Source organism: Carya illinoinensis, chromosome 1, assembly GCF_018687715.1.
Source record: "Carya illinoinensis cultivar Pawnee chromosome 1, C.illinoinensisPawnee_v1, whole genome shotgun sequence".
In the NCBI taxonomy this organism is placed as follows: Eukaryota; Viridiplantae; Streptophyta; class Magnoliopsida; order Fagales; family Juglandaceae; genus Carya; species Carya illinoinensis.
Window position 1 is genome coordinate 40,311,176 of NC_056752.1, and position 25,590 is coordinate 40,336,765.

Genomic DNA, 25,590 nt, shown 5'->3' on the forward strand with positions numbered 1-25,590 from the left:
AATCTATGCTTAGAAAAAAAAAAAAAAAAGAGGTAAAATAATCCTTATTCAAATCACTTCGTTAAGTGTAATAGTAATACACAAATCCCATCCAAACCCACACACATATATATAAGGGAAAATAAAAGGCTAAAAAGGGGAGTCAAACTGAAAAATTAAAGAAAAAAAATAGAGTAGAAAAATTAGCGTCTGCAGCGAGTGATGGCACTGCATCCGCGACGGTAGGGATTGGCCTGTGCTCCGGGTCGGCAATTGTAGTAGGAAGCGCCACGTCGAGAGCAGGGCACACTGTTCCTCCTCAGGGCACCGTAGCTTATGTACTGCTTCGTGGCTAGAATGCGGCGGTTGCTCTCCGAATCCATCGCGAACTCCGAGTCCAATTCCTCGTAGCCGCCGGACATCAGGCACTCGGCGATCGAGCCGCGGCACTCGGATTTCATCGGGAAGAAGCCCAGCTGGCGGTGGTCACCACCACCAAAGGACTCGACGGGTGAGGATGAGCAGAGTATCAAATGGGCGGCCAGGATGGCACACATCACGAGAAAACCGCAGGGGTTTGCGCGTTCCATTTTCGAGAGAGAGATGTAGGGACTGGGGAGGTGGTGTTTATGCTGAGAACGAGGGTAGGTTTGGGATTATAAGTGACGGCTCGAGAGAAAAGGCCACTGTTTTTAGAAATAATTACGGGAAGTAGGACTTGACGAAGGGGTTTGCTTGTAATCTAAGAATGTGTTTGTGGACACCCACTAGGGCCACTAATCAAGCCTTTTGACGTTGTTAAAAGGTAGTAGATTTGTCAAATGAATTATGAGCTGTTTTAACAGCAGTTAGTGGACAGCAAATGCTTCAGTCTGACGATTGGGAGAATTCCCAAATCATTCCTTGTGTGAATCAAGTAACAGTCCCTTTCCAGAAAAGAATAACACAATGAGCCGTGGATCTAGCACGAGATTCGTCCCGATAAAAGGAAAATTTATTTATTTATATTTGTAAATAAATTTACAACATTATTAAAAAAATATTTCTTTAATTATTAAATTATAAAAAATTTATCAAAACCCAATGGAGATCCAAATGTCGATAGGTCTAGCATTTTTGAAATACAAAAGTTGATCATTTTATTATTTTATAGTTTAATTAAATCTATGTGCCAGTTTTATCCCTTTCTCATCAATACCCTCTTTAGAAAATTTACTAATTACCCTCCTATTACGATTTGAATTTTGAGGTGTGGTATTTCCGTTCTATCAATAAGTGTGAAGTCATTAAAATGAATATAATTTTCATCCTAACCCTGATTGTACTTTTACTTCTTTTTTTTTATTTTAATTTTTATGTATACATGAAGAGGAGAGGATTCAATGTTTGATTCTCTTTGAGAGAAATTAAAGTGTTGCCAATTGATCTAAAAATCTTGACAGAATCAATTGATAATCCTGATTCTACTTTTAGTGATACGATGAAAATACTATATAAGATAATGATAGACTTACTATCTCATATTATTATTTTATTACTTATTTTATTTATTTTTTTAATTAATAATTAAGGAAGTGACTATTAGTGAAGCTGTATATTTTATAAATTTTTTCTTAATAATTAAGGATATTAAAAAATACTTAAAATAATAAAAAAATAAAAATTTTAAATACATTATAGAATAGTAAAGAAGTGATAAGAATGTAATAAACCTATCATTATTCTAATATATATCCCTTACACCTAACACTAAACAATATACTCCGCACTTTGACAGTCATTTAACCCGTCATCATGTGCTGTAAACAAGGTTATATCGGCCTACAGAAAGGAGGTTCTAGAATGTGATTATCATAATTGTGGAACAAATTCCCCAAAATCCGGCATCCTTAAAAGTTAATTAAGACCTCCCACCTGAACCAACTGAAGAGCAATGCGGCAGAAAACAATATATATATATATAAATGCCCATGATCAACTAGCTACTGATATATATGTAGCATGGCATCGACCTTGTGTCTGCTGAAAAGTTTTAAGGAAACCAAAGTATAGTTAAATATAAACGGCTAACGATTTGGTTTGGGTCTAATTAACAGAAACTCAATATTCAATGATTTATTTATTTATTCTTAAAGAAGAAGAGGATACCCTGAATGATATATATATATATATATATATATATATATATATATATATATATGGATCAATATTAATGCATATTCGATAGATTCAATTGATCTAGTAAAAACTACCACAAAACTACTAGTAAGTTTGTAATAAAATGCCTTATATCGTGGAGTGACAAAACTGATGCGAAGATCTTTCTGAGTTGATATACGATAGCTCTTCCGATCCGGTGCTGTTATTCTCTTGACTACGAGGATGGTGAATATGCTGGTGATGATTTGACTCTTGAGTCTCAATAGATACCAGATATTAGGTCCATGCCAAAGGTGGGTGGCTGATTGGGATTACTCACGACTTCTAAAATAAAGTCTAGCTAAAGTTTGAAATCTCTCTCTTTAAATATATAAAAAAGAAAAGAAAAAGAAGATATTAAGTCCATCTATTTGAATTATATAAGAGCACTCTTAATAATTTTTTTATCTTATTTTTTAAAATATATCATTAAAATCTATTTTTTCTATTTTACATACTGACTTTTAGACATATATCAGTTTATCTATTTTTTCTTTATATCATTTAAATATTATGTTTTTTAATATTTTTTATTCATTTCAAATATTTTCTCTAACTACCAATAATATTTTCATATATTTTGATATTTACTAGATCTCCCCATAACTGGCAGCAAGTTTTCAGTTGAGATGCTTAGATTAAAACAAGTGTTCAGGATTTCGACTCCTTGCTTAAGAATGAAACAAGATGAAATAGAGGGGAAAAACCAATTGATATTATTTTTTTGAAAAACTAAGTTACAACATCTTTACATGATACAAATAATAGATATACGTGCGAAATAGAAAAATGGCAGCGGGAGAAGAATAGACTATATACACTGACAATGAATCTCATAACAAATATACAATGTATACAAATAGGGACAAGACCAAGAATTAAACCATCCACAAATCTACCCAAGAAAAAACCACTCAAAAAGGGAGAAAAGCTTGAGCTCAGGAATATACCTTAAGAATTAGATGCTTCATGAGCTGTGTTGTTTTTTGGCACTTTGCAATTATTGCCTCCTTTTGGGTTGAAGAGCAGAACTAGTCTTGAGAGGAAGTGAAGAGGGCGTGCGAAAGATATTAGGGCTGAAATGAAATAATCTTTCCTCAGGGAAGAAAGAAGTAGAAAGCATAAAGAGAAAAAATAAATAAAAAATTTATACATTTATCTACAATGTCTACTAAATATAGAGGCGTTACTGTAGTAAACTCAATAATAGTTTTGAAATACATAATCCATTATATGCGTATTTTGAATTATCACCTTTAAATTTGATAAAAAGTTAAGTTTTACAAAATCGGTTGGGAGTGCTCTAAACAGCCGTCTAAGTACTTAGAAATATTTAGTTATTTAATTATACATGTGTGTGTATATTATAATAACTAGCTAGGATTCCCCAAGTTGAGCATTTGACTAAGCAATTGACCCTTCTCTCTCCACTCCACAAACACACACCTTGAAGCTCGTGGAGAGACACCTTAAAAAGAGATTTACTATGCATCAGCCACTATTTATGTTGCACACCACACATTTATAAGTTTTTATAGGATGTAAGGATACTTTTCATAGGATATATAGATATTTTTTATAGAGTGTGTGGTGTACAGTAGTTAATAGTGGCTGCTCCCAATATTTTCTCCCTTAAAAATAGCCATACAAGGACTTGGTCTCTCGCCATGAATCCACCATACTTTCATTCTTTCTAGGTTCCCATATCTCTCTCTCTCTCTCTCTCTCTCTCTCTCTCTCTCTCTCTCTCTCTCTCTCACACCAAAATTCCTAACTTGCCCAACATTGTTTTTCCTAAGTTGGTGGTGAAGAAACTTATCAAATTACATCGCTTTTCCACACATGTAGGATTCAGTTGTAGTTGTTTAGAAACATATTTGGCTTTCCTTAGGATTTTCGATCTAGTCATCGAAATGAAATGTAGCTTGATCGTAGAAAAGTTTTTCTTCCTCATAATGCTAGTATGTCATGGCAATACCTCTTCTCAAATGGGGCATTCCCTATGACGGTAAGAAGCCTTATGCAGTTCCTTAAAGATTTCAAGGATTTATAGGTTCGAACCTTCTCTTTCCAAATGCTATAAGCACTAGCTATTAAGGAAAAGGTAGGGGGAAAAGAGAAGGAAGCTTTGATAAATATAAAAGAAGAAAAACGAACATATATTAAATTTGGCATAGCAGAAGATCATAATGGCATCCCAAACCAACCAAACATCAAAGAAGAACATGCGCAGCGCTAGAGGCACTTCCGACGGTTCTCAAGGCAGTCGTGATTTTAGTGGGCAAACTGTTAAATTTGCAAGACGAACTTCAAGTGGACGATATGTTAGTTTGTCAAGAGAAGATTTTGATATCATGTCTGGAGAATTTTCAGGAGACTACATGAACTACATTGTGCACATGCCTCCGACGCCAGATAATCAGCCAATGGACATGTCTGTGGCCATCAAGGCCGAAGAGCAATACATTTCGAATTCTCTTTTCACATGGGGATTCAATAGCGTGACACGCGCACATCTCATGGACAAGGTGATTGAGTCAAAGGTGAGCCATCCTCAAATGGCTGGAGCCAGGGGCTCTGCGTGCTCTATGCCAGTATGTGATGGCAAGGTGATGAAAGATGAAAAAGGGGCCGACATGATCCCTTGTGATTGTAGGTATGTACTATTTGTTGCTACATTAATTTTTTACATTGTCAATCAATTCTCAAACTTTTATGCACAATAATTACAAGTAAGGATTATAAAGTAGGTCAATTAGGAATAATATATCTAAATAATGCACAATTAAAATATGTTGTCTAAGTTTAAGATATGTAGAGACTGCTACGTGGATGCCCAAAAAGGAAGTGGTCTATGCCCAGGTTGCAAGGAGCCATACAAAGCCGAAAACTATGACGATGATCCCTAAGACTTTTCAAAAGGACCACTACCATTGCCAGCCCCAGGAGGCTCGAAGAAGGACCTAAAAAATATGTCTATGATGAAGAGGAACCAAACTGGAGAATTCGATCATAACAAGTGGTTGTTTGAGACGAAAGGTACGTATGGCATTGGAAATGCCTATTGGCCAGAAGATGATATCTATGGTGAGGACAATGATGATGGGTTCAAGGGTGGCATGATGGAAACGATGGATAAGCCTTGGAAACCCCTCAGTCGAAAAGTGCCAATTCCAGCCGCCATTATCAGCCCATACAGGTTAACATATATCCAAATCATCCTATCTTTTTTTACTTGAAAATTGAAAGCATTTTTCATATTTGAGATTACTCTAATGTAACACCTAATCATTATGATACATATAACAAAATGATGAAGAATTTCTCACTAAACAGCTTGCTGGTCCTTGTTCGGCTAGTAGTTTTGGGTTTCTTCTTGCAATGGAGACTGACACATCCAAACAAGGATGCAGTATGGTTGTGGCTCATGTCAGTGGTGTGTGAGGTATGATTTGCATTTTCTTGGGTCCTTGACCAGATTCCTAAGCTTTGCCCCATCATCCATTCCACTGACCTGCAGGTTCTTCATGACAACTTTGATATGCCATCACCAGCGAATCACACTGGCCACTCTAACCTTCCTGGTGTTGATATATTCGTTTCCACAGTTGATCCCGAGAAAGAACCACCTCTCGTCATTGCTTGCACCATCCTTTCAATTCTATCCGTTGATTACCCAGTGGAAAAAAATTGCTTGTTACGTTTCTGATGATGGAGGTGCCCTCCTTACCTTTGAGGCAATGGCTGAGGCTGCAAGTTTTTTTGATTTATGGGTTCAATTTTGTCGAAAACATGATATTGAGTCAAGGAATCCTGAGACTTACTTTAGCTTAAAAGTAGACCCAACCAAGAACAAAAGTAGGTTGGATTTGGTTAAGGATACAAGGAAGGTCAAGAGAGAGTTCGACGAGTTCAAGGTAAGGATAAATGGACTTCCAGACTCAATTAGGAGGAGATCGGAAGCATTCAATGCAAGAGAGGAAATGAAGATGATGAAGCACACAAGGGAGAGCGGAGCTGATCCTTTGGAGCCAATTATCAAGGTCCAAAAAGCCACATGGATAGCTGATGGCACCCACTGGCCTGGTACTTGGTCCATCTGTGCCAGTGACCATGCCAAAGGTGACCGTGCAGGAATTCTTCAGGTACACTGCTACTGATGAATCTATCTTCATTTCAATTTAAATTTCTTTTCCTTGGGTGAGTGACCTAGGCCTAAAATGGGGTATAAGAAGATTCAAATTGGTAACTTCGATTTACTTAATGAGGAACTATATATGCTTTGATTTGGATTACATGATTTCAAATCATTGCTGATTTTCAAAGACTAAACAATGCACGCACAGGTGATGTTGAAGCCCCCAAGTAGTGATCCACTAATGGGAGGGGCAAACGAAAGACTCATAGACTTCTCCGATGTGGATATACTCCTCCCCATGTTTTGTATATGTATCAAGAGAAAAACGGCCGGGCTATGATCATAATAAGAAAGCCGGTGCCTTGAATGCCCTTGTGCGAGCTTCTACCATCTTGTCCAATGGCCCATTCATTCTCAATCTTGATTGTGATCACTACATCTACAACTGCAAAGCTATACGTGAAGGAATGTGCTTCATTATGGACCGTGGAGGTGATAATATTTGCTACATTCAATTCCCACAGAGATTTGAAGGCATTGATCCTTCTGATCATCATGCCAACCATAGTACTGTGTTCTTTGATGGCAACATGCGTGCCCTTGACGGGGTGCATGTATTTTTCATTTGGGATAAAAATATAAATTCTAATACGTAGTATTTTTATTAAAAATTCAGGAAAGTTGTCATGTAGCACTAATATTATTAATCATGACTTACTATACATGCAAGGGCCAGTTTATGTGGGAACAGGTCAGCTGCATGTTTAGGCGGTTTGCACTCTATGGCTTCGACCCATCACAACCAGACAAGATTTCTTAAAGTACAAACTCTGAGATGCAAAGCTTAAAGGTAGATGAGCTTGATCCTGATCTTGATGTGAGTAGACTTCCCAAGCGTTTTGGAAATTCTACAATGCTAGCCGAGTCCATACCCATAGCTGAGGAATCATGGTCGCCCTTTGGCTAATTATTCTACAATCAAGTATGGATGGCCTCCCGGCATTCTCCAGACCCCACGTGATCCCCTTGATGCCACAACCGTTGCTGAAGCCGTCTCTGCCATTTCTTGCTGGTACGTGATCTTTTTAATTAATATGATTCATGTGATTCTTATAATAAAGCACAACCTTCAAAAATCATATTAGAAATTTTGGTTCAAACAGTTAGTACCCCTTACGCTAGCTATCGCTTACTTGAATTCAGGACTAATTTGTGCAATTTCATTTTTAAAAATAACATTACATGATATGAGCTTAATTATACGATCCGGTCATGTGTTTTCGGTTAGTGCTGATGTACGTAAAAATGAACGAAAGTCCAACATCTAATTAATAAACTCATACTACATATATCATGAGATTATTTAGAAAAAAAAAAATAGAGAAAAAGAACTAACATGATCAAAATTGCATGTATTTCATGATACGTATGAAGATAAGACTGAATGGGGTGATCCGGTTGGTTGGATTTATGGTTCAGTAACGGAAGATGTTGTGACAGGATACCGAATGCACAACCGCGAGTGGAACTCTGTCTACTGCATCACCAAGCGTGATGCATTTTGTGGCTCAGCTCCAATTAACCTCACTGATAGACTCCATCAGGTGGTCCGTTGGCCGATTGGCTCCGTTGAGATTTTCTTCTCCACGAATAATCCCTTTTTGGGTTTAAGGCGCCTCGTGTTTCTCCAGCGTTTGGCTTACCTTAATGTTGGCATTTATCCTTTCACCTCCTTATTCCTTATTGTATATTGCTTCCTCCTTGCACTCTCACTCATCTCCGGCAACTTCATCGTCCAAACTCTAAGCATAGCGTTCTTAATCTATCTACTAGTCATAACAGTATGCCTCATCATGCTAGCCATTCTAGAGGTAAAATGGGCTGGTATAGGATTGGAAGAGTGGTGGAGGAACGAACATTTTTGACTCATTTCTGGAACCAGTGCTCACTTGGCCGCTGTGGTGCAAGGCCTACTCAAAGTCACTAGAAGAAAAGTGAGCTTTTGTGATTAAAATTTAATTACCAAAATGACTATTTCCCACGGTTTTAATGACCAAATAGTCCTTTTGATCACTAAAATTTGGTCACAAAAGCCTATTTCTCTTATAGCATGATTGCTGGGATTGAGATTTCCTTCACCCTGACTTCTTGGCAGCAATCATGTACCTTGTAAAGGATTTATACCTTGTATAGTGGACCTCTTTGATGATTCCAGCAATTGTTATTGCAATGGTGAATATAATCGCTATGGCCATTGCATTTTCAAGGACCATTTATAGTACGGTCCCTCAATGGAGTATGTTGCCTAGATGACTAACACAAGAGGGGGGTGAATTGAGTTGTATTAAAAAATTAACAATTATAAATCAAATATATAATATAAAATATAAACAAAATATGAAATAACAATAAATATAAAGAGTAAGGGTAAGAGAGAAGCAAACTCAGTATGTTAACGAGGTTCGGCCCCACTGCCTACGTCCTCGCCTCAAGCTACCCCTTGAGGATTCCCAAATTCACTATTCAACCTCCTTCAGGTGGAGATAGAAACCTATTACACCTTTGAACAACACCGCTACAAAGGATCCGTGTAGAACACCCTTTACACTTGCAATCACCTTACACGTGGTGATTCAACTATTCCCCGTGTAGAATGCTTTCTACACACACAAGGGTTATACACACCCTTTTTCTGATACAAAAGCTGATAGTGGGTAGTTTATCAGAAAACACTCCTCAATGAGTGAAATAAGAACAATACAGCGCAAACTATATCTCTCAAAATGAACAAGGATTAAGGCTCAATGCTTAGAGAAGAGAGAATGAAAGCTTTGAATGAATGTTGTATGCTCTTGGTGTTGTAAATGTGAAGCTCTCAAATGATCTATTTATAGGCATATGAGACTTCATATTCAAATTTAAAAGGATTCACATGTCAAAGACAACATCATTCACTTTTTCAAAAAATTCAAATAAAAGGTTCTTCTTTTTCAATTGTCAAAGACAACATCATTCACTTTTTCAAGGAATTCAAATAAAAGGTTCTTCTTTTTCAATTGTCAAAGACAACATCATTCACTTTTTCAAAAAAATCAAACCTAATCTTTTACTTTTGGCATATGACAAAATGAGCACACTTTCATTTTCAAAAAATTCAAACCTAATCTTTTACTTTTTGTATAAGTCTAAAAAAGTATCAATCACTTTTGAAAATATTCAAATAAAACATGCACATGTGAAAGATGACAATCAATCATCTTTAATATTTTCAAAGTTCAACCCTTTAATCAAGGCATGCACATGCAAAAGATGACAATCAATCATCTTTCAAAATTTTCAAATTTAATTTTCAAAAATATTCATGCACATGTGGAAAATGTATTTTAATGCTTTATGATAAAATATTAATTTTGAGCATTAATCCTAATTTTGAATTTTGAAGAGATTTACAACATTACTCTATAATTTTAATGTGAACTTGTTCCCTTCTTGCTCATGCTTGTTTCCTTGATGTGCTTGACTCCATTGTGTAGACAACTTGAGTTTGAGACTTCTTTATTCTTTGAATTCATTTGTTATCATCAAAATCCATGTGTAAATATATAATTACACAAAACTTGAAATCTTGGGTTCAACAATCTCCCCCTTTTTGATGATGACAAATACTTGATAGAACCTGAAACCTGAATTAATACTTAAGCTCCCCCTGAGAATGTGCGTTAGTTTTTCAAGCAAAAGTATAAATATAATTCCAAATATATATAATAAGTTTAGCAATTCAAACGATGTTAATGTTCTAGTCTAACACTTCTCCCCCTTTTGGCATCATTAAAAAGGATCCGCAACAAGTAAATGGACTGAAGAAAACGATGCGTTTAATAGTCACTGTAGATAGTTGAAAAATGGAGCCGTCTGTGACCCGACAAGTGCTGCAAAGCCTCGAGGCCTAACTCTATGAATTTAATACGGCTGAAGATTTAAACAATCGCCTGATGTTGTTGACAAACGGGATTGAAAGCTCCGAGTTTCTATAAAAAAATGATCATTTTCATCTATCGGATGCCAAAAAAATAATCACTTCTTGACCTGAGTTCTGTTTTTCCACAACGATAGAATGACTGAGCAATTCTCTTCCACTAATGTTCCAGACTTGAATCAGGAACCCTTGACGCATCAATCATCAATCTTCTCTCCTGAGGCCGTCAATACCATGATAGGAGCAGTGAACCGTTTTTCTAGTAAGGCTGATTCTGAGATTATTGCAGAATCAAGAATGCTCAGTAATCAATATGCTGCCTCTGTTACGATCATGTCTCGAAGGTTAATGGCGAGGGTGAGTGAGATTGATTATCTTAACATGCAAATATCTGAGTTACGACAGAAGCTTGCTAATAAGGATAGTGAGAATAAAAGGCTAAAGCAAGAAAACCAAGAGTTGAAAAAATTTACAGATTGGTATGCTCATGATCTGCAACCACGAATAGAGGAGCTGGAACGAGAAAGGGTTCAGATACAAGGTCAACATTGGCAGATAACAGCAGAGGTTCATCGTTTACTAGAAAAATAGGGACAATCTACTGTTAATCTCGCTGGCTTAGTAAGAAAACTTTTGACAATGTGTGTCCAGCATATCTTGTATTTCTTTTGACTAAATAAGATTTGAAGAGAAAATAGTTTGTCTTATTCTTTATGCTATCTCTATAAAATCAGTCCTGAAGTTCATTCAATCCGCATCAAGTTTTCATCTCATCTCTATAACTCATCTGCATTCCTTCAGCATTCTCGTTTTAAGCCTTCTATTCTTTTCTCAATGGCTCATTCTTCTAACATTTCTCTAGATCCATCTATGAGGTATTCTGCATCTCAACCTCCTGTCCTTTCTGCAGCTGCCATTGGTGCCATGTTGCAGCAAGAAAATAATAATCTGACTAATAAGTCAGATTCTGATGCTATTTATGACTTGGTGAGTCTTGGGACTCGCTACTCTTCCTCTATTGTAACTTTTTCTCAGCGGCTACAAGCCAAAAATCACGAAGTTGAAAAGCTCAAAGAACAAATTGTTGTACTTCAACAAATTGTTCAAGAGTCTCACACAAGGGAAGGAATCATTCGGCAGAAGAATAAACAGTTGAAATCTTTATTAGATTCTTCATTCCGCTTGCCGGTTCCCATGAATAAGAATGACATGATATTGTATGAAGAGAATGAGCGTCTCAAACATGAGGCTAAGAATCTCAAGTTTATGTAAAAGTATTTAAAAAATCTATCTCTATTTTTATTGACTCTGGTCTATCTTTTAAGAGATATTCATAACATGCATCATACCTATTTCTCTTCTGATCATACATAATCTATCTTCTGGTAAAGGTTTTGTGAAAATATCTGCTAACTGATCGTGTGTGTTTGTGAACTCTAATATTATATCCCCTTTTTGCACATGATCTCGAAGAAAATGATACCTTATTTCAATATGTTTAGTTCTAGAATGTTGTATTGGGTTCTTTGAAAGATTTATAGCACTTGTATTATCACATTTGATTGGAATGTGATTATACTTGAGTTTAAAATCTTCAAGTTGTTGCTTCATGTAGAGAACTTGAGCACAACAACTACCCGCAGCAACATATTCTGCCTCAGCAGTAGATAGTGCAACAGAATTTTGTTTTTTACTAAACCAGGAAACTAATGCATGACCTAAGAAATGGCATGCTCCACTAGTGCTTTTTCGATCTATTTTACAGCCAGCATAATCTGCATCTGTGTAGCTGATTAGATCGAAAGATGTGTGCTTAGGGTACCATAACCCTAGGTTAATTGTACCACTAAGATATCTAAGAATGCGCTTAACTGCAATTAAATGTGATTCTTTTGGAGATGATTGAAAACGTGCACATAAGCACACACTAAACATAATATCTGGTCTACTGGCTGTTAAATATAATAAGCTACCAATCATACCTCGATATATCTTCGAATCAACTGGCTTACCGGATTCATCTTTATCAAGTTTAGTTGATGGGCTCATTGGTGTTCCAATTTCCTTAGCATTTTCCATCCCAAACTTCTTCAGTAATTCCTTAATATATTTTGATTGATTGATGAATGTCCCACTTTTTGCTTGCTTAATTTGCAATCCGAGAAAGAATGTAAGTTCACCCATCATGCTCATCTCAAATTCTTCCTGCATAGTCTTAGCAAAAACTTGACACATATTTTCATTAGTAGCACCGAATATTATATCATCAACATAAATCTGAATCAAAAGAATATCATCATTTTCATATTTAATAAAAAGAGTTGTGTCGATTTTTCCTCTTGAAAAACCTTTTTCAATCAAGAAACCACTGAGTCTCTCGTACCAAGCTCTAGGAGCTTGTTTAAGTCCATATAGAGCTTTTGTGAGTTTGAAAACATGATTTGGGGAAATATGATTTTCAAAACCTGGAGGTTGCTCAACATATACCTCTTCATTTATAAAACCATTTAAGAAAGCACTTTTAACATCCATTTGAAAAAGTTTGAAATCTTTATAACAAGCATATGCAAGTAGCATTCGAATAGCTTCTAATCTTGCGACAGGTGCATATGTCTCATCATAATCGATTCCTTCTTCTTGATTAAAACCTTGGGCTACAAGTCGAGCCTTATTTCTAGTAATGACTCCAGACTCATCTTTCTTGTTTCTAAAAACCCATTTTGTTCCAATAATAGTATGATTTTTGGGTCTAGGAACAAGTGTCCAAACATTATTTCTTTCAAATTGATTCAACTCTTCTTGCATAGCTAGAATCCAAGATTCATCAAGAAGTGTGTCATCAATATTTTTGGGTTCAATTTGAGATAGAAAAGCAGTATGATTACAAATATTTCTAAGAGATGATCGAGTACTTACACCTTGTGAAGGTTCTCCCAAAATTTGTTCCACTGGATGATCTTTCACAAATTTCCACTGTTTGGTTGCATCTTGTATTAAATTTTGATGATCTTTCCTGATGGCTCCATGTTGAACTTCCTCTATTGCTTTCTCTTTGTTGAGATTGAGACTTTCTGTGTTATTTATACCTTCTGTTTCTTCATCAATAGATTTCTTGGAGAGTGGAGAATTAGATTCATCAAATACTACATGCATAGATTCTTGTACAGTCAAAGTCTTTTTGTTGAATACTCTATAAGCTTTACTATTAGTAGAATACCCGAAAAAAATACCTTCATCAGATTTTGCATCAAACTTGCCTAAATTATCTCTGTCATTCAAAATAAAACATTTGCATCCAAATACATGAAAGTAACCAATGTTGGGCTTTTTCTCATTCCAAAGCTCATAGGGGGTTTTATCTAATTTAGACCTTAACATAACTCTATTTATAACATAACATGCAGTACTTACCGTTTCGGCCCAAAAAAAAAACTAGGCAAGTTGTTCTCATTGAGCATTGTTCTTGCCATCTCTTGAAGAGATCTATTTTTCCTCTCTACTACCCCATTTTGTTGAGGAGTTCGAGGAGCAGAAAAATTATGAATAAAACCGTTTTCATCACAAAATGTTTCAATATTTTTATTAACAAACTCTTTTCCCCTATCACTTCGGATACTTGAAATAGTATAGCCCTTTTCATTTTGAATTCTCTTGCATAACTTGGTAAAGGCATTATGTGCCTCATCTTTATGAGCAAGAAAGATGACCCAAGTATATCTAGAGAAATCATCAACAATAACAAATGCATAATATTTTCCTCCTAGACTTGCAACTCTATTTGGTCCAAAAAGATCCATGTGTATCAGTTGCAATGGTCTAGTAGTGGAAATATGTTTCTTAGTTTTAAAAGAAGTTTTTGTTTGTTTACCAAATTGACATGCATCACAAATTTTGTCTTTAAGAAAATATGTTTTTGGTAAACCTCTCACAAGATCATTTTTTGAAAGTTTGGAAATAAGTTCCATGTTGGCATGACCTAATCTTCTATGCCATAACCAACTAGTTTCATTTTGAGCTGACAAGCAAATAGCATCTTGTGAGGTAATTTCTTCAAAATCAATTGTATAAACATTATTATTTCTAAAAGCAATAAAACAAATATTACAATCATGATCATTCAAAATAATGCATTTATCCATTTTAAAAGTAACTGTAAATCCTTTATCACATAATTGACTTATACTCAAAAGATTATGTTTTAAACCTTCAACAAGTAGAACATCTTCAATTATGAGAGAAGATTCATTACCAATTTTACCTATTCCCACGATCTTCCCTTTCGAGTTGTCTCCAAATGTCACGTGTCCTTCTTCTTTAGATCTAAGATCAAAGAACTTAGTCTTGTCTCCCGTCATGTGTCTTGAACATCCACTATCTAAAAACCACCTATTTTTGCTTGTGGATGACTTCATGCATACCTATAAAAACAATTAAAATGATTTTTCTTGGTACCCAAGTTCTTTGGGTCCTTTATTTATTAGTATTAGAAGAAACAAGATTTTTAGGTACCCATATGGCCCTAATAGTCATTGTATGATTTCTTCTAATAGGACAAGTATGATAATTATGACCATTTCTATTACAAAAATTACAAATAGCATGTAACATATATGAAAAACTTGAATGATTATAATAATATCCTTTTTTGACAAAATTATTTTTATGAAAAGAATTTTGAATATTAGTCTTTGAGGTAGAATGATTATCAAAGAAATTTTTATAAGGTTTGTATTTTTGTTTTGGCATATATCTCAAACCTGCCTTGTCAAAAACACATCTTTGACTACCAAGAAGTTTTTCAAAATTTCTTTTTCCATTCGTAAAGTTTTCAACAATATTTTCTAAATCGGTTTTCTTCTTATTCAATTCAAGATTTTCATCTTTCAAAATGATACTTTCTTTTCTTAAAATTTCAATTTCGTTTGTTAAAGAAGAATTTTTCTTTTTCAAAGCAGTATACTTGATACCCAATTTTTCAAATTCCTCATAAATCTCTTCTAAAACATTTTGCAATTCTTCATATGAAGGATTTTCAATATTATCAAGATTTGTTACCTCAATGTCATCTTTAGCCATAAGACAAAAATTTGCTGATTCTTCATTGCTTGCTTCACTATCTGAGCTACTTGAATCATCATCCCATGTAACTTTCATTGCTTTCTTGCCCTTGTTTCGATCTTTCTTTAGCAGAGGACAATCTGGCTTGATATGACCAGGTTTATTGCATTTATAACAAATTAAAGTGTCGTTTTTACCTGAATCTTTCTTGGAAAACTTTTTGAAAGATTTCCTCGGAGGAGTTCTATTTTTCTTCAAGAACCTCTGAATTCTTCTTGTTATCATCGCAACTTCTTCATCTTTATCGTCATTTTCCTCATCTTCATCACTTTCACTTTCATGAGGAACAACTTTAAGTGCTAAGCTCTTCTTTGGCTTTCCTTCTTCTTCTCCTCTTTTCAATGTGTACTCATGGGTGATAAGTGACCCGATGAGTTCATTGACTTCGAGCTTCTTGAGGTCTCTAGCTTCAAGAATCGCTGTAACTTTTGATTCCCAACGTTTTGGTAAAGAGTTGAGAATTTTTCTTACTATCTCCACCTTGGAATAAACTTTGCCAAGAGCTGTCAAGCTGTTTATGATGTTAGTAAAACGAGTATGCATACTAGAAATAGATTCATCATCATTCATCTTAAACATTTCATATTCATGAGTAAGAATATAAATTTTTGATTCCTTGACTTGCGAAGTTCCTTCATAAGTTACTTCCAAGTTATCCCAAATTTCCTTTGCCGTAGCGCAATTCATTATTCTATTAAACTCATTTCCATTAAGAGCATTATATAATAAATTCATAGCAGTTAAATTTAAAGTATAAAGTCTATCGTCTTCACGATCAAACTCTTCTTTTTCCTTTTTGACCTTTACTCCACCAACCACTTTTGTTGGAATATAAGGTCCATTTACAATACATTTCCATATTTCTCTACCTTGATCTTGAAGAAATATTCTCATTCTAACTTTCCAGAATGAGTAATTATCTCCACAAAAGAGTGGAGGCCGACTACTAGATTGACCTTCACCAAATGAAGCTGCAATGTTAGCCATAAGATCTTAACTCAAAAGATAGTTAATCTTATAATAGAGCTCTTAGCTCTGATACCAATTGTTGCCCAGAGGGAGGGTGAATTGAGTTGTATTAAAAAATTGACAATTATAAATCAAATATATAATATAAAATATAAACAAAATATGAAATAACAATAAATATAAAGAGTAAGGGTAAGAGAGAAGCAAACTCAGTATGTTAACGAGGTTCGGCCCCACTGCCTACGTCCTCGCCTCAAGCTACCCCTTGAGGATTCCCAAATTCACTATTCAACCTCCTTCAGGTGGAGATAGAAACCTATTACACCTTTGAACAACGCCGCTACAAAGGATCCGTGTAGAACACCCTCTACACTTGCAATCACCTTACACGTGGTGATTCAACTATTCCCCGTGTAGAATGCTTTCTACACACACAAGGGTTATACACACCCTTTTTCTGATACAAAAGCTGATAGTGGGTAGTTTATCAGAAAACACTCCTCAATGAGTGAAATAAGAACAATACAGCGCAAACTATATCTCTCAAAATGAACAAGGATTAAGGCTCAATGCTTAGAGAAGAGAGAATGAAAGCTTTAAATGAATGTTGTATGCTCTTGGTGTTGTAAATGTGAAGCTCTCAAATGATCTATTTATAGGCATATGAGACTTCATATTCAAATTTAAAAGGATTCACATGTCAAAGACAACATCATTCATTTTTTCAAAAAATTCAAATAAAAGGTTCTTCTTTTTCAATTGTCAAAGACAACATCATTCACTTTTTCAAAGAATTCAAATAAAAGGTTCTTCTTTTTCAATTGTCAAGACAACATCATTCACTTTTTCAAAAAAATCAAACCTAATCTTTTACTTTTGGCATATGACAAAATGAGCACACTTTCATTTTCAAAAAATTCAAACCTAATCTTTTACTTTTTGTATAAGTCTAAAAAAGTATCAATCACTTTTGAAAATATTCAAATAAAACATGCACATGTGAAAGATGACAATCAATCATCTTTAATATTTTCAAAGTTCAACCCTTTAATCAAGGCATGCACATGCAAAAGATGACAATCAATCATCTTTCAAAATTTTCAAATTTAATTTTCAAAAATATTCATGCACATGTGGAAAATGTATTTTAATGCTTTATGATAAAATATTAATTTTGAGCATTAATCCTAATTTCGAATTTTGAAGAGATTTACAACATTACTCTATAATTTTAATGTGAACTTGTTCCCTTCTTGCTCATGCTTGTTTCCTTGATGTGCTTGACTCTATTGTGTAGACAACTTGAGTTTGAGACTTCTTTATTCTTTGAATTCATTTGTTATCATCAAAATCCATGTGTAAATATATAATTACACAAAACTTGAAATCTTGGGTTCAACAGAGTAAGTTCGTGGGTGGAGCATTCTTCAGCTTCTGGGTGTTGGCTCATTTGTATCCGTTTGCAAAAGATTTGATGGGGAGGAGATTAGGGAAGACACCGACAATTGTGTTCATTTGGTCAGGTCTTATTGCAATCACATGCACTTTCCTTGCTTTGGGTTGCCATCAGCAGCATTATTGAAGTAAAGAAGACTACCTCGAATCTCCTTTGCAATGAAATTCATTAGCCAAGAAAGCACAAGATTGTTTGCCCGTAACCAAGCAGTCTTGAGTCGAACATTTGCAGGGTTAGGTTGAGGCAAACTCCCATCAATGAAGGCAACTTTGTTCTTGACTGTGAGAGCAATTGTGATGGATCGACTCCAAGCTACATAGTTGTCACTAGAAAAAATTTCAGATACAAGAAGAGCTCCAGGATTATCAGATGGATGCAGATAGTAGTAGCTTGAGGAGTCATTAGAAGGATTCCCCAAAGGAGAAGAGTCATCAGAGGATTCTGCCATAGAAGCAGAATAAAGAAAGCAGCAACATTTGTTAAATGTTGCTAGAGCTCTCCTTTTTCAATCAAAATTGCCCTTAACATACTGGACTGAATGTGTATTGACAGCTACACATCTCATAAATCGAACCCCCTCATCTGTCCTACACAATAAAACACCATATGACATGCTTTTTCATAAACCTCTTGCATATAATTATCTTAAAGCTTTTGGTTGTTTGTGTTTTGCCAACACAATCAACACTGGTCGAGGCAAATTTCATCCAAGAGCCTCAAAATGCTTATTTCTTGGTTATCCACCAAATATCAAAGGTTACAAAGTGCTTGATCTCCTTACTCTCAAAATCTTTGTTTCAAGAAATGTCATATTTCATGATAATGTTTTTCCTTCCATTCCAAACACTACTCACATACCCTTTATTTTCCCTGATTTTCCTCAAATACATGACTTCACAATACCTACTAGCCCACAGAATCCACCTTCTGCAATTCAAGGACCTACTTCTTCACAAAATCAATCCTCTGAAAATTCAGAGCCCATTACTTCACAAATTCCATCTTCTGAAATTTCAGAACCCATCACTTCACAAAATCCATCATCTGAAAATCAAACACCTGTTATTTCACAAAATTCTTCTTCTGAAACTCAAACAACTGTCATTTCACAGACTAATCCTGAAATTGTAAGTCTTCGAAGATCTGAAAGAATAAAGAATCCTCCTTCATATCTGCAGCATTTTCATTGTGGTAATATGGCTCAATCTACTTCAACATCTCAAAAATCCTTCAGTTGCTGTATTCATTCTTCTGGTAAGCCATACTCTCTTGCTTATTTTCTTTCAACACATCAATTATCTCCTAAACATGCAGCTTTTACTTCTGCCTTGTCATCTACTTTTGAACCTAAGACCTTCAAACAAGCCAATTCTTACCCACAATGGCAAGCAGCCATGTTAGATGAGATAAAAGCTCTTGAATTAAATAAAACATGGGAACTTGCAATATTACCTCCTAATAAGATTGCAATTGGATGTAAATGGGTATATCGTGTTAAATTCAAGGCTGATGGCACAATTGACAGATACAAGGCAAGGTTAGTAGCAAAAGGTTACACCCAACAAGAAGGTCTTGATTTTTTTGATACATTCTCACCTGTAGCTAAAATGACAACAGTGAGGACTTTGTTATCCATTGCTGCCATTAAGAATTGGCATTTACATCAACTTGATGTAAACAATGCTTTCCTCCATGGAGATCTAAATGAAGAAGTCTATATGCAACTACCACCAGGGTACTCCTCCTCACCAGCTGACCCAAGAGTTTGCAAACTCAAAAAGAGCCTATATGGTCTAAAGCAGGCTTCAAGACAGTGGTTTTCCAAGCTGTCATCTTCTCTACTTCAGTTTGGTTTTATTCAAGGGAAGTCTGATTCATATCTATTCATCAAGCATAATTCAAATAGTTTCATAGCACTTTTGATTTATGTTGATGATGTGATTCTTGCCTCTAATAATCTTGATGCTATACTCACTGTCAAAAAGTTCTTACATGACTCTCTTACTATCAAAGACTTGGGAGAACTAAAGTATTTCTTAGGGATTGAAGTAGCTCGATCTACCAAAGGCATAACTTTGTGCCAACGAAAATATGCCTTAGATATCTTGCAAGATAGTGGTTTTTCAGGTTGTAAACCTGTGGCATTCCCTATGGAATCTACACTTAAGCTGAGTGCCAATGACTCATCACCTTTTTTATCAGATCCTGCACAATACAGAAGATTAGTGGGTCGGTTGTTATACCTCACTATAACTAGACCTGACATATCCTACTCAGTACAAGCATTAAGCCAAATCATGGCTCATCCTAACAGCAATCATCTTCAAGCTGCTGAAAGGGTTCTCAGATATATCAAAGCAACACCAGGGTAGGGAATTTTTCTATCTGCTCATTCATCTCTTCATCTAAAAGCCTACTCAGACAGTGATTGGGGTGGCTGCATTGATACTAGAAAAAGTGTTACTGGCTTCACAGTTTTCCTTGGTGACTCTCTTATCTCATGGAAATCAAAGAAACAGCCAACAGTTAGTCGATCCTCAGCTGAGTCCGAATACAGAGCTCTAGCCTCTACCACATGTGAACTACAATGGCTGATCTACCTATTAGCTGACCTGAAAATCCCTCATCCACAAGCTGTTTTGCTTTATACAGACAACAAACCAGCCTGTGAAATTGCTTCAAATCCTGTCCAACATGAAAGAACCAAGCACATTCAGCTAGACTGCCATTTGGTTCGAGAAAAACTGCAAGAATGTTTAATCAAGATAATTCATATTCCATCCAAACATCAGCTGGCAAACATTCTGACTAAACCACTTGGTTCCCTCAATTTCCATCATTTGATCCGCAAGATGGGAATGATAAACATCCATTCCCCTCTTGAGGGGGGGGTGTTGGAATATACAAACTCAGATTGAAGCTTTGGAGTTGAAGTCAAGGGAAGCTAAACAGAAAAGTTAAGGTTTCTAAATGACAGATAAATTAAGATGAAATGCAAATGAAATAAATTAGGTAATGTTAGTTAGTATACGTGTCTATAAATAGAAATGATGTAAAGGAAGTTTTTGTACAATTCAGTATTCAGATCATTCAATTCATTGAGAATTTCTGCATTAAGTTTTTCTCTCCTTTTTCTTCCATGTTTCTATTTCTCTGTTCTTGATTCTTCAAGTTACAGATTCTTCAAGTTACAGAATTTTACACACCCAAAGCAAGCTCAACAGAAGCTAGTGGAGGAGGATTTCAATTCCCTTGAACAGAAATTAACGATGGCTTGCTTTTAACCACTGATCATCCATTGGATATTAATATATACAGTTACTGGGAGGAGAAGCTGTATAACTTAGGGACTGTAACATATTGCACCCATGAATGCGAACGGAGAGCATTAAACTAATATCCAGGTACATCATGGACTTAGATCTCAAAGTACGAGAATCTCATGTACACATGCATGATTTTTTATGCCATGCATGTTATATATTTTTTGTCTGTAAGCTGTGAGTAGGCAATTAAGAGACATTTGTTTCTGATCTTTGGAATGAAGTTCCGACCATATATCACATGATAGATTTAACATCAAGATCAGGAAAGCTATTAATGAAGGATGTATCATTTTTGTTAAGAGCGGTGCTACTCACTCTTCCTTACCGCTAGCTAGCACATTCGGGCATTTTTATTTTTTAGTTTTTTTTCTTTTTATATTTTTAAAAATTATAAAAGATACACAAATACATTAAAATTTACTTTCTTAATCAATAAGTAAATGGTCAAAGAAACAGTATTAACAAATGGACGGCATAATAGCTTTTTTTCTTTTTGGTAAAACACAAATTGGTCGAACTAATTAATTAAGTCATGTCTACTAAATCCAATACAAAAAAAATTTATCACAGAGTTTTATTGAATTATGAAGTCTCACTCCATTTTAAAAATTTTAGAGTTCGAGCCCCGAATCCAAGATAAAAATTTTGAGATATTGGCTTTTTTTAAAAAATTATTTCATGCTTTTATGATGGATTTATAGAACAATATTGGCTTTTTTTATATTATTATTTAATCAATTTTAAGTGATTACAATATTTATTTATTTTTACTTTTAAGTCTTTAAATAGATTTTTAGTAATGAACGTTTACTCATCATACAGAGGGAGACTAAAAGAAATTACATACGTTTATATTTAGAGTTTTGCTACAGTCACGTACTAATCTGTATACCAATACTGATTCATTCATACTTAAAATTTAAATTAACACTATTTTCAATAAAATCTATTTTTGCCAATCACATTATATTGGTGTACAGATTAGTACACAATTGTACTTGCAACTATATTTTTCCTTATATTTATGTCGGTTGGCCTCCAATAAAAAATTATTGATTCCGCTCCGGTGCACTGATAGTGCATTTATGTTGTTTTTTTAATTAAAAAATTAATATAAATGTACTACCAATGCATTTTATCAATATAAACCATCATCTGTTTAGTATTTTCTTTTTTAAATAATGGTATAGATGTTATCATTTTTTTTTGAAATAATTAGTCCATGAGCTTGGGCGTTCTAATTATATAATTTAGATCCCCGTTTGAATAATATTAAAAGTGTTTTCTTTTATCTGAAAAATATTTAACTACAAATGAATTATACAAAAATAATTCTATAAATTGATGTGACTTAATATGATTTATTATATTGTAAAGTTATTTTTATTATAAAGTAAATTTAATAGATTAGATCAAGCTACATCAATTTATATGATTATTTTTAGAGAAATTCTATTATGTACAGACCATTTATTAAATTAAAAAAAGTCATTTTATGAGGAATATTTTGTAATTTTATAAAATTTTAAATATAAAAGTTGCTTAAGCATACATTGTGTATATAACATTGTTCTTATTTTTATATGATTTATTTGTAAATGTACTATTCAAAATAATAATCAATAATTTCAATTTTATCAGTTTCCAAAATAATAAATAGAAAGTTGTGACCGCGAGCTTGGGAGGTTATGATCAAGCCCATTAATGTTTGGGTCAGACAGGGAGAGGGAAAATCTGACCCAAGTAATTCCTCGGAAATTAGGTTTCGCGTCCCAGTGCTTTAAAACCCTCCCGTAATCCCAGATCCCAAAGCTTCCACTCGCCGTTGTCTTCCTGCTCGTGTGATCCTTCTTCTTCACTGGTTTTTTTCTTAATCCTCTCTCTATTTTTCTTATATATGTCGGTATTTGAATGTAGTTGTTTTCCTTGGTAAATTTCTGTCTTGGGAATTAGGGTTTTGTTACTTTTAATCTTACAATTAGGGTTTTATTTCTCTTAAGAAACTGGTTGAATTCTTTGTTTTATGTGCTTTTTAAAAACGTGTTTTTTTGCTGTGAAAAACTGAAGATGTTATTTTAAATTTCGTTTCTCTTAAAGATTATGAAATTTTGTATTTTAAATTCTTTGTTTTTTTCTTAGCAACCCTCTCTCTCTGTTTTTTTTCCCAGTGTTAGTGCTCATTTGTTCTTGTTTTCATTCATATAGATGACCCTGATATTTTTATTATGCTATTCATTTGTTGCCCCTAGTTTTTTCCCCTTTAATTTTTCCTCTTTCTTAGTCCATTAAAAGTTTGGATACTTGGTCTTGTTTGTTCAGATTGGTAAGGGTTTGAAGAAGTAGTTTACACAGAAGCCAAGATGCAGAACGAAGAGGGGGTTATTACCGAGCTTTACATTCCTAGGAAGTGGTATTTAATATGTTTCCATTTTTCATTTTCATTGTTTTCAGTTTCTGTGTTTCTCGAATGTATCTTGATTTAGTGTTTTGGATAAATTCTTGTGAATGCAGCTCGGCCACAAACAGGTTGATTACTTCGAAGGACCATGCTTCCGTTCAGATCAACGTCGGGCATTTGGATGAGAATGGCGTGTACAACGGCCATTTCTCCACCTTTGCTCTCTGTGGATTTGTTCGAGCTCAGGTTTTTTTTCTCTCCCCATTTCAGTTTTCTACTTCCACAGTTTTATTTGCATGAGTTACTTGAGTTTTAGATTATGGCACTTGAAGTTTACTCTTAGGGAATGACTGTTGATATTGCTTTGTGTGTTTAATCTGAAGATTGATATTACTTTTGGGGAGTAAATGGAATATGCCTTTAGATCTTATAGAAATGTAAGTGCCTTAGAAATTGATGTTTTGTCTTGTTGATGGGAAACATTTGATGTTAGCATGCAAAGTACAGTCTTATCGTTTCAATATTCTTTTGGTTGAATGAACTCTGTGCCACGTAGTGTCGAACACTGACTGAAACTTGAAGCATTTACTTTATCTTTTAGGAATTGTGTTCTGTATCTGTTATTTGATTCTGTCTTTGATTGTGGAAGTCGTGAAAGTCTTTCTTTCTTTTGTTTCTGCCTTTGGTGGGTGCATTGTTATGTATTTTGTATATACATGAGACATACCACATGGCCTGTGTTTTTATATTTCATTCCTGTCTATTTCGGTGCTTCTATAGCAATCTTTCACGAACAGGTTTCCTTACTTGTTATATAAAAGAAAAATCTTTCATAAACATTTAAAAAAAAAAAAATTAGACAATTTATTCACATCTTGGTTGTCTAATTTTTCACAATAACCAAGATGTGAATAAATTAGACAATTTATTCACAACTTATTTTTTATTGTGTTTTTTTTTTCTTTCTTTTATATTCTATTCCAGGGAGATGCTGACAGTGGGCTTGATCGCCTTTGGCAGAAAAAGAAAGTTGAAGTTCGTCAACAGTAGAGTAAGGGAGAGAGAATCTAGTTCATTATCGTGTTTGAAATTCTGTTCTCAGGTCGATGCAATGTGGTCTAAGGATTTTTACTCCTTTCATTAGTTTTATGAATATTGAAACTACTTTATGATCTTTCACGTGTGGCTGTTTGAATTGTGGATATGACATAAAATCTAACGTACCTTTTACATATATACTGACTGCTCTGCATAACATCGTTGGCTTTTCACATATCTGAATAGCTAATTATCTTGACCATCACAGTTCAAGCAAGGTATGGGTGTATGCCAATGGGATCGGTGTCCAAAAGGAAAACGAAAATAAAAGGGATGCCTAGTTTTATGAAATTTGCTTTGAGGAAATAGTGGTATCGCAAGGGAAAAAAAATGTTCTAAACTATCTATTGCCTGAATTTTCCTCATCTTGAATCCATGGCCTGCATTTATTCTGGGCTTTTAGACCCTTGAATTGTAATGAATGATGTTGCAGTTGGTAGTGGGTACCGTAATGTTTCATAGATATTTGGTGGTTTGAATTTCCAGTAAGTTTTACCTTTTGCTTACTAGCACAAGGTGCTGTCTTACCATGTGTCCCGACAGCTGATTTTCCTCGCATATCTTTGAAGTCAACGAAGAAGGTGTTTTTTTCTTTTGTGTCTGGATTATCATTCTCTGCAGGGTAGAAGTTATCTTGGAACTTCAAGGGAGAGTGTTTGGGCCCTTTGGGGTTAGTTTTTCATGAAAGGAAGGGATACAATTATTTAGGTCATGAGAAATTAGGATTGCACAGGCTTGTGTTTGTCGATGACTGTTAAGACATGTAAATGTCTGGCTACCTAATTCTGATCGAGTTCATTTATGCTCGCAAGGACAGCGCACAGACTTGAATTAAACTCTTAACTAAGAAAAGAGAACTTATTTAAAATGAAATAATGAAGAAAGTTATGTTAAGATATAGGGATGTATGTCTTGAGTTGTTGGTTGTTAAGA

General features: G+C 34.8%; 2 protein-coding genes and 1 pseudogene across 2 annotated transcripts; 2 read left to right on the forward strand and 1 right to left on the reverse strand.

The window, feature by feature from the left end:
* Nucleotides 1–44: 44 nt before the first annotated feature.
* On the reverse strand, nt 45–616 carry LOC122318832 (protein RALF-like 33). The gene has a single exon (XM_043136508.1). It carries the CDS (start codon nt 567–569, stop codon nt 183–185), a length of 387 nt encoding a protein of 128 aa, XP_042992442.1. The 5' UTR covers nt 570–616; the 3' UTR covers nt 45–182.
* A 3,621-nt stretch (nt 617–4,237) lies between these two features.
* LOC122298836 lies at nt 4,238–18,007 on the forward strand (annotated as a pseudogene).
* Nucleotides 18,008–22,869: 4,862 nt separating this feature from the next.
* LOC122318836 (40S ribosomal protein S21-2) lies at nt 22,870–24,793 on the forward strand. Its single transcript, XM_043136522.1, has 4 exons — nt 22,870–23,022; nt 23,481–23,571; nt 23,673–23,805; nt 24,544–24,793. The coding sequence occupies exons 2-4, from the start codon at nt 23,522–23,524 to the stop codon at nt 24,607–24,609; spliced, it is 249 nt and encodes an 82-aa protein (XP_042992456.1). The 5' UTR covers nt 22,870–23,022; nt 23,481–23,521; the 3' UTR covers nt 24,610–24,793.
* Nucleotides 24,794–25,590: the final 797 nt, after the last annotated feature.